Source organism: Tigriopus californicus, chromosome 3, assembly GCF_007210705.1.
Source record: "Tigriopus californicus strain San Diego chromosome 3, Tcal_SD_v2.1, whole genome shotgun sequence".
Taxonomy (NCBI): Eukaryota; Metazoa; Arthropoda; class Copepoda; order Harpacticoida; family Harpacticidae; genus Tigriopus; species Tigriopus californicus.
In genome coordinates this window covers 3,674,133-3,684,540 of record NC_081442.1, presented here as the reverse complement: position 1 = coordinate 3,684,540, position 10,408 = coordinate 3,674,133, and the positions used below count along the sequence as shown (strand labels likewise).

General features: G+C 42.4%; 2 protein-coding genes across 2 annotated transcripts in view; both read left to right on the top strand.

Moving 5' to 3' along the window:
- Positions 1 to 3,320: 3,320 nt before the first annotated feature.
- Positions 3,321 to 8,023, top strand: LOC131877874 (septin-2-like; the record flags this gene model as incomplete). Its single annotated transcript, XM_059223694.1, is given in 6 exon segments — positions 3,321 to 3,635; positions 4,070 to 4,375; positions 5,567 to 5,759; positions 5,833 to 5,960; positions 6,367 to 6,531; positions 7,520 to 8,023. Coding segments are annotated over 6 exon segments (1,293 nt in total), but the record flags the coding sequence as incomplete, so codon positions are not given.
- Positions 8,024 to 8,297: 274 nt separating this feature from the next.
- Positions 8,298 to 10,408, top strand: part of LOC131877875 (rab-like protein 2A) — a 5,916-nt gene continuing 3,805 nt past the window's right edge. Inside the window, exons 1-3 of the mRNA XM_059223695.1 lie at positions 8,298 to 8,486; positions 9,342 to 9,451; positions 9,532 to 9,723. Coding sequence (XP_059079678.1) covers positions 8,341 to 8,486; positions 9,342 to 9,451; positions 9,532 to 9,723 — 448 coding nt within the window. The 5' untranslated portion in view covers positions 8,298 to 8,340. The remainder of the gene's footprint in view (positions 8,487 to 9,341; positions 9,452 to 9,531; positions 9,724 to 10,408) is intronic.

Here is a 10,408-nt window from a genome sequence, read left to right as displayed (position 1 = left end):
CTAGAGTTTCTCATGACTTTCTCTCGTAAGATTGGAGCTTTGGCGGCCTTCTGCCTGTCCCTAAATTCGCTCTCCTGGACGAGGGCGCGATTGAATGGACCGGACTAGAGGGCTAGTCAAGCCCTCTAGATCGGACCATTCACGTTGCCTTACAGCTTGATACCTTAAAGTTGTGCGATGACCCGAGTATTTTGGGATCGAATCCCAAAGTCTCAGGTTTCATACATAACATTGATTTCCAAAGGGGCCGGCCTAAATGACTGTGTTTTTTCAATAATATATATTGCACTTTGGATGACTGGCTCAGTTCTGATTTCAATTTTCTATAACTTGGTGAATTAAAGACAAAAATGAAACAGAATCTCAAAATTATCATTCTCTCCTGGAAATGGCCAAGCATTTTACCTAGATGGCAGTAAAAATAAATGGACAATGCCCTGATTCAAAACTCTTAATTCTTACAAGAAAATATTTGATCATTGTTATATTCTAGTCACCGATATCCATTTACTCCTGCTCTCACCATTACACTCACCATAGTCATTTTCCCTCTGCGTCAATACCACCACTTAGGAACAATGAATGTCTAGTCAACAGCCACCATCCCGTAATCACACATGGCACAGCCGGTAGTAGCCATCTCCAGGCGGAAGAACCTTCCCCCAGACGGCTGAGGACGCCAATGCGGAACTTGGGCTCACAAGAGACGTGATGCATGCTGAATGGCCATGGTTGCAGCTGGTAGGCGTGGTGTGTGTGGAAGGCCCATGGGTGCAACGGAAAGTCTGTGGATGTAGTTGTAACTGGGCCAGGTTGACCGTGGAGTGTCCAACGCGCTGGGGGTGACATCAATGCATGGATGGTTGGGGAGGACCAGTGGACGTGGTGGTCTGGATGGAGGATGGATCTAAATCAAACCCTGTATCATCTAGTTAATCCTTCTAGTCACCAAATCAAACAACTCTAGTCATCTATACATTATTTTTTCATGTCAATGTTTTTCTAGTTGATTGTATGTAACTCTAGTCATTCCCACCAAATCTTCTGTGATACTTTTGTGCTGTCCCCTATTGTCAACCCTGCCCCCCTTGCCCAGAGAAAGGAGATGTTATATTCTAGTCACTAATTTCCATTTATACTTTACTCCTGCTCTCACTATCACTCGCCATAGTCATTTTCCCTCTGAATCAGTACCTGTACTTACAAACAATAAATATCTAGTCAACAGCCACCATCCGGTAATCATACATCAAATGTCCAATAAGAAGTTTGGACTTGTTATTCCCAGTCTCAAAAATTATTTGACTCCTCATCACAACCCTTGACAAAATAAAAGTTGACAGGGACTTGGCGTCTTCAAAAGTTTCATATTTTCTAAGATAGTAATGAAAGAAGGCAAGTGTAAAAAATCTTCAAAGATGCCACTTATTCCAAAATCAAACAATATTCCCTCAGCTCTTCACAGCCATACTACAATTTTCAACCAATTTTGAAACTCCTTCATCTGAAAACAACATGTCGTACCCAGCATCTCCACTCTTCTGCATGTTATATCTGGCCCATTAGGTGGCCTTAAAAATTCTACGTAACACCTCAATAAGGCAAAAAACATGCACTGGGTGCATATTTTTTTTTACAAGAATTGTATTCTACTGAATGGGTGAAGATACCAGGCAGTCAAAACACTGAAGGGTGAAGATTGTTAGGTTGCAAAAGAAACCCTTGATAAGCGGCTTTTAACAAAAACACATGGCGCCACAGCAAAATTTTGCTTCATTTGGAACACAACATGTCTTTCAGTAATACTTCAACTACATTGTAACAAATAAGTAAGCACCTCACAGGAGAGGACAGGAATTTCTCTTCAACTCTTCCAAAGTTGAAACAATTGTAATTTCTGAATTGAAAAGCCAAACATGACTTCCAAATTCTACAAATTTTATCAATTTCCTTTGCTTTGTGAAGTAGGGGAAATTCAAACAAAAATCTGGTGAGGCTCCCTAATTTTGGACACTTTATAGTGGGAGAATGTAAACAAGCATTACAGCCCAGCTGAACCATGATTTGATTGAATTTCTAAATTGCAAGTGATTTGCGCAATGAAACTCAAAATCCGTGATTATTGGTGTAGTTATGTCACTGCACCAGTGTTTTGGCGCAATAACAGCTTCAACAAGCTAGCAAATTGAAATAGATGACCAATTCAGTTTATACTTGGTGGGAGTTGGTTGTGATGTTTGTTTAAATCCTCCCTCCACTGAATGTCCAAAATTAGAGAACAGTAAACCAGGGAAAAGTAAAACAGATTGGAATCTTACAAGATTGTGTTTTCAAACTTCCAATAGTTTTAATTTTGCAATGGAACAAGAATGAAGGTATATCCCGTTATACTACTGTGTCAATAGCTCATTGAGTTGATGAGCTTGAATAAAAGTATTTCATATGTCCATGCTGGCTTTTGACAACCATAACTATCCAAGGGAAGTTTTTTATACATCTCTTTCAAATCCGCTCTCTAGTCACATCCAATCTTCCAGTTCAATAAAAAAAAAAGCTCACAACTCTCGCCCCCAAAAATATAACTTGCCAGCCACAGTCTGTCTGCATTGGGCTAACCGTCATTCCGCCAAACCCGATCATCACCGCGCCCTCGCCTTCTTCCCTTCTTTTGTGGGGACGACGCGGACGACGTACCGCCTGGTGGCCCCTAGCCTTGGCTGGCCTGGCCCTGGCCCCCTCCCTCCCTCCCTCCCTTCCTCCCTCTCCTCCCCACTTTTGGCTGTGTCTGTCTCTGGATTCACATCATCAACATGATGAACGGCGCCGTCTAGCCCAATCAGGCCGGGTACCGGGTCGTCGTCCTCCTCGTCCTCATCTCATCTTTCGGATTCCTCCTGGGCGCTTCCAACTTCAGCCTCGTTTTTCTGCACCCGTGACGCCCGCCTGGGTTCACCCATCCGGACCGTGGTTTTGCCGGCTCCTCGCCGCCACCGGCCACGCCCCAATTGCCGTGGTCAGCCCGGCCAGTGATGGTGAGTCCCGTCCGCTGACCCTTGATTATGCCCTCATGTCAATTTTGGGGTGAACGCTTTTTCATTGCCCTCCCAACGAAACTCGATCCGTTTACCTCCTCCTTCCTACTTTTTTGGGCTCATTTGGATTGGCCTCGTTGGAGGATTGATTATCTGGGGTGTAACTTTAGTGTAAACTAGTGTAAACGAACGACGTCATGTGTTTACCTGGGTCGGACTAGATGGACTCAATGAATCATCCCTGATTTGGGTGCGTTTATCGTGTTCCAGCCGCCGGATAGTATGGCTCTCAACGGTGGAACCGCGCCCGCCAACCACACCTCGGGGGCGGGCCATCCCAGTGGACGAAGTCATTTACGGACTATGGCGTTGGGCGGTCACGTGGGTTTTGATTCGCTGCCCGACCAATTGGTCAATAAGGCCGTGCATGGCGGATTCACCTTCAACATCTTGAGTATCGGTGAGACCGGCTTGGGCAAGTCGACGCTCATGGATTCGCTCTTTAATACGGCCTTTGAGGCCGGACCCTCCACGCATCAAGAGCCTTGGGTCAAACTCAAGGCTCATACCTATGAGCTCGAAGAGAGTAACGTCAAACTCAAGGTAGGCCCGGGAAAAAAAGGCTGGCCATGAATCGAGTCTGGCGTGATATGGGTCCTCCTTAAATGATATAAAACCTTCCCCTGGTCTATACAGACATCTTCCTTTGGCAAATAATTTCCAAGGCATGAGATGATTCAGGTCTTTTACCAGCAAATTTTATGAATAGCAGCAATACTTCCAAGTAAAAATGCAAGGTGCATATGGCCGTTCGTCCTACGCCCGAATTGGATAGCAATCATGTTTCCAGCGGCTCTTGTCTACCTTTGTATGTTTTTTTTTATGATGATCGGGTGGCCAATTTGCATGGTCAGTGCCTAGAGCTAGCAATTTGAGAGAAAAACTGAAATTTACCCTGTCCCTTGCGGCTAATCCTCACGCTCAGCTTATTTGACCGAGTTTCATGCCAATCCCTCTACGCTCTTCTTACCTTTTAGTTGACCCTGTGCGATACCGTGGGTTATGGTGACCAAGTCAATAAAGAAGACAGTTTCAAGTCCATCGTCAACTACATCGACGCCCAATTCGAAAACTACCTGCAAGAAGAGCTGAAGATCAAGCGGAATCTCAACACGTTTCATGACAGTCGCATCCACGTGTGTCTATATTTCGTCACGCCCAATGGGCATGGACTAAAGTCCATCGACTTAGTGTGCATGAAGAAGCTCGACACGAAGGTTAACATTATCCCCATCATTGCCAAGGCTGATACCGTAAACAAACAGGAGCTCTCCAAATTCAAAGTAAGTTCGGTTTTGAATAAGGTTCCCTCGGACTTCGGCTGAATCTCGTTGAGCGAGATGACAATCTTTGGGGGCAAAGTTTTTCTCTCTTTGAAATTGACTTTTCAAGTGGATGATCCAATCTGGATGCAGCTTAACTAAATGAGCAAAGGTTCACGCTGTGCTGCCAGAAAATGTATGTTGAGTTCAGCGGAAACTTAAGTTTCGACATTGGCCTCGAGTTGTTGTCTACTATCGCTTCTGGGCTCAAAGAATCGGTACTAAAGTTTCTTCCATACAAATCTTCATTGTGGTTTGACGTCTCACCGCACTGGCCTTCCAATTTTTCTTGTGAATTGCAAAAAAACACAATTTGGTTTCAAAACGAATGAAATAAAAGCGTTCGATCAACTGAGTTTGTTGGCGGAAAGTAGGCATTCAAAATATAGTATGGGATCGGCAACGGGAAAAACGAGTGTCGCCCAGGGTTGGGCAAATCCCACTAGTCTGATGAAATCCTGTGCCTCTCCTGGTTTTCCAGGATGCCTAGTCTTTCATGGCATTCTAGGTCCAGATTTTTGCATTGGTGTTTTGCCACCAAAATTTGGAATCACCTTTGTTAATTTTTTATGGCCTAAAAATCTTAGAAACTACATTGCAGGGACATTTTCATACCCTCTCTTGAGCGGAAGATAAGATATAACTACTAGACTTCGAAAAAATTGCCTTTTTTGGTCGAATATTTCTTTTAGCTGCGAAAAATGCGGAAAAGTTTTGAACATGTGCAAAAAAGGTGTTAAAATGCAAAACCGTTGACACAATGGCAAAGAAGTCATTTGTAGACCCTTTAAGGCTCTTTCATGTTTGCATGAGATAATTTCAAAAATACGAAGACAGAGTTACTTGCAATAGAAGTTGGTCGTTTTGGTCAAGGCCTAACTAAGGAGCGTTTTGGAGAAGCTTACATTTACGAAAGATCGAAGGTCGCAGTCATATTTTGATAAATCTAGTTCAAGATGGTCTTTTCTTAATGTTTACTAAGATAATGATCAAAACTACCCGGAAGCGCCGAAAATTGGCCCAGAAAATGATATCCCGGGATTAACGAGTGGGGAGGGATTTCCGGGATCATGATTTGACCAGCCCTGGTGTCATCAGGGGATGGTCTTTCCGTGTCTAATCCAAGCAATGAAGATGTTCCTTGCTTTTCAGGCTAAAATTATGTCCGAGTTGTTGAATAACGGTGTTCAAATATACCAATTCCCGGAGAATGACGACACCATCGCCAGTACGAATAAGTCGATGAATTCGCAATTGCCATTTGCTGTGGTCGGGTCCACGGAGTTCGTGAAAGTCGGGCAAAAAACCATGCGTGCACGACAATATCCATGGGGCGTGGTTCAAGGTAAGCCTATCATTTTGCCATCCCACCTTGAGTTTGTATTGATATCAGGATTTCCTTTGATTGTTTTTTTTAGTGGAAAACGAGAACCATTGCGACTTCACTAAACTCCGTGAGATGCTGATCCGTACAAATATGGAGGATCTAAGGGATACCACTCATGGGAAGCATTACGAAGTATACCGAAAACTCCGTCTTCAAGAGGTAAGTGAAAAATTCTTAGCCGAGAACGACGTCACCGATGGACGGAGACGTGAAAAGAATTAACTTCTATCCCTATCAACCAAACGCATCGTCTTTCCCGTGAACATGGCCCTGTTTGACTAAGGAAGCGTTATTTTCAGCTCGATTGATCGCATTAATCGGTAGTGACTGACTTTCAAAATGCAGGACATATTAAGGCACAAAATGAACAAGCTGACACCACCCTGGAAAGATTTTACGCGTTCTGAGTCGAATAGAGCCTAACTCAGGGGAGAAGCAAATGCTTGCAAGTTGATTGGCATGAAAATTACCCATTTTTGTCGTATTCTCTTTCCACCGTTGTTGGTGGATTAGGCCTTGTCATGGCTGACCTGACACCTAATTGAGTCGTTTCCTGCTTTTACAGATGGGATTCACGGACAGTGAGAAGCCAAGCAGTTTCGCTGAGCAGTACACGCTTCGTCGGGAAAACCATCTGACCTCGCTACAAGCCAAGGAGGACGAAATGAGGCAGAAGTTCGTTATGAGGGTCAAAGAGAAAGAAAGCGAGCTCAAAGAGGCTGAAAGAGAGGTGAGGCTAAAGCAATTACTTCTTGGGCGCGCAAGTGACATTGACAGGAGCCTGATTGGTTTTTCATTAGATTGCATAAAGATCATAGAAAGACAATAGAAAATGGCAATACATTTCAAACTGAGGAATTGATGACGTTCATGTAGGCCCGAAGATTATGTTTTCTATGTTCTTAATTAAGTTCCGTATTGTAGAGCTTTGAATTGGCTCTGATCGAGACCAGTTAAAACAGCCATTAGCTAGTTTTGGCAAGCAATCATTCTTGTCTACTTATTGCTTTATTTTATTATCAGCTCAAAATCTAACTCTTTGCAGTCAAAGAAGCCATTCTTTGAAAGCTGTTTCTCGGCAAAAAAAAAAATCCGTCAGCTTTGGAAGTATTTCCAAAAAGATTATTCACCTGACCTTATTTTGTTTGTCGCATTCCTTACCGTTGCTGGGAATATAATCCTCAGCAGTTCCTCGATAGAAAATTGCTCGTCATGTTTAGCTTTACATTCATGTAATTTCTTATCCACTAACGAATTGGAGTGGATGTATTTGGTAAGCCTTTAAATGTGGGGTTGATTATGAATTTTGGTCAAACATCGTCCAAGTCTAACCAAAAAGATGCTACTTATTCCCTTAGAATATTAGAGGGAAGCTAATCGAACAATGAAGTTCCGCCTTGTAGTCTTTGGGAATGGCAAAAAATTTTCGTTTCAACTGACAATGATTTTGGGAAATGTAACAATATATTCTTTTAACACATTTGCTTTTACGCTATTCTGTATTATTTGATAATATAGTTGAGAAAATGTTTCTTGAATCACAAAATTTTCCTACTTTGGACATCTTAAGCTGCCTTTTTCGGCGGAGGTACCTTAATTTGCACGTCTGTTGCAATAACGAGTGTATTTCCAACGCAATCAAACCAATTGCAAGTATTTATTATTTTATTCTGAATTTAAAGATTCGCCAGCTGACCTCCCCGATTCATCCTTTGCAGCTTCACTCCAAGTTTGACGACATGAAGATCAACGTCTCGGAGGAGAAGAAACGCGTCGAGGATCAACGCCGCATCCTCGAGGACAACATTGCGGACTTTCACCGCCGAAAGGCACAATACGAGGCCGAAAAGGCCAACTCTGGTCATCATACCCTCACTTTGGGGAAGCTCGGGAAGAAGAAGTGACGTTTGCCCTCTGGAATCTGATCGCGGGTCGAGACTCCATTGCGCAGGGCTGCCATCCTCACCCGACTTCCTTAATTCAACATAACTCTTCAAAAATAAAATGAAAAAAGAAACTCCACCTCGATCTTTGCCAAAATGCACCCCAAACTAAACTGACTAGTCTTCGGTGCCAATTACGACGTCTATATTACCTATGCTATGAACGATTCTCCTGCTATTATCTTTGTTCTAATTTCCCTTCCAAACCACCACGAATGCTCGTTTGCTCCCCGGATATTTTTATATGCATATATACACACGCACACACTTCGGTTTTCACTGGACGAGTGTCATTCAAAATCTCATTTCCGAACTTGGTTCTGCATCAGTATTTTCTGCCTGACCTTTACCAGAACCCCATTGCAACACCCAGTTTAGCTATCGGACCCATCTTTCCCCGTAGCTAAATATGAAAGAAATGAAACATATTTGAAATATGATCCAAGTACGATGCCATACATTACGAATTGCAATAAAGAAAGGAGACCAAGATATCCCAGGTATAAACAGAGTTGAGCTTTCCTGGCTACCTACAAATACCAACCAAGGGCAAGCGGATCAATCAATAGCTCCTCGTGCCCTCAATGGTTTGAATCATGTCCGAAGACAAAAGTGCCATCCCAATCCACGATACCGACGCCCAAGGAGAGAAAGTTGAGCTTGATTATGACAAGAAAACCGCCCAAGGCGAGATTTGTGTCAAAGTAATTTGTTTGGGTGATAGTGCGGTGGGCAAATCCAAGTGAGTTTTCCCGTTGATCAATGTTCTTGGAGGGAACTTGAATCATGATTGGTTTGACGATGGGTCTCGTTTTGGCTTATAGATATTTTTGGGATCACATTTTCAGCCCCTGACCTATTTTGAATTGCCCTTTTTTAATTTTTGGGAATGTTTTTAAATAGTCCTCTAGACAGGGTCTGAGGGTTGAGCCTCGCTAACCAGCCATTACTTTGTCCGTTAACTTTTCCGATAAGCAGTGTCAAAGTGCGGATCAGGTTGGTTCTCCGCTTGTGGGTGTGACTAACATCTAAAAGGTTCGTTTGAAGAAAGGTCTGGGAGAGGAATTGGAGCAGGGACTCTCACTTCATCTCCTCTCTATTTATATTTTATCTCCCACTTATATTTGGAGTTTCCTCGTCTTTTTTTACTTTTAATAAATGCACGGAATACATTTCCTTTTTTTCCTTGTTCAAGGACTTTAAGGGCTTAAATCGCCTTTTCAGGATATTCAGCAAGCTCTCAGTAAACGGTGGACGAAAGGAAAATATGAGGGAAAACGATTTTTTTTTTGCTGGATATCACGAAAACTTCACAGTCAAAGAGGATGGATTATTTCCTTGGAGAACTTATCAAATTTGTTCATGCCCCAAATTATTTCATGGCTGAAAGTGAACGTGGCAAGTGGCCACAAAAAACTTCCTGGGTTATTTCTGTAGCTTACTTTAGTATTTTTCCCCTACCGTGTTGTTTTGTTAAAAGGGCAATATTTTTTTCGAGGTCCAATGATAAAGGGAACATAAGCGAGAGTTTCAATACTCCTAAAGAGATGATTTCCCAGTAAACGAAATGATTATAAAACCAATGTGTCTTCATTAGATTAGTGGATCGATACCTGATCGATGGCTACAAACCTCAGCAACTCTCCACCTATGCCTTGTCGCTCTTCCGACACAGAACCACAGTCAACGATGAGAAGGTCCTCATTGGTAAGAACATTCCCGAGGTCAGCTACGCCTGGGCGACAAGATTGGTTTAATATACTTGGGTTCCTGTTTTGGGATTAAAGATATTTGGGACACTGCCGGCCAAGAGCGGTTCCAATCCATGCATCGGTCCTACTATCACCAAGCTCAGGCCTGTATTCTGGTCTTTGATGCCACACGCAAAAAGACCTACAAGAATCTGTCCAATTGGTACGCCGAGATGAGGAAGTTCCGACCAAGCATCCCTTGCATCTGTGCCGTCAATAAGATCGATGGTAAGGCTATGAATTGTGTTTCTAATTATTCTTATTGATTTGAATTTTTATGACGTTCTCTAATCACTAAAAGAAATATAAATGATAAAATTTCAAAATTCATTGTGACTCTCAGCCATACAATTGTGCGAAATGTGTCAAAGTGCGTGTATGATTATACTACACAACACACAATACATATATATCATAACCCCAAGTATTCTTAAATCGGTAAATTATAGCATCACCTATTCTTCTTAATAGACGGTCTGCCAACAAATTGCAAGGGACTGATCAAATTGGTCATCAGTTTGGTCGCGCATTTTGCTCATAACTATCAAAATCTTTTCTACAAGTGTTGGGTACCTGAACAATGAAACAAGAGGACCCTTTTTAAAGATAATCGGGCATTGGAAACTAACTAACAACTATAGTAACAACGCACACTCATGTAAACAAAAGATAAAACATGTCTTCCGACAGGAATGTCACGTTTGTCAAAAGAATCTTGACACTTATCCACAAGGAAAACATAGATGTTGTCCAATTCATAAAACCGAGGTCAAAGTTGCTTTGCCAAATAACCAAGATAAGACCTTCTTAACACCTCTGCTATCAAGGGTAATTGTCAGCCCAAGATGATTGCTGTACCGATAAATTGAAAAAGAGTTACGTTGCAAGACAAAATGAGGCGATAAAATCCAAA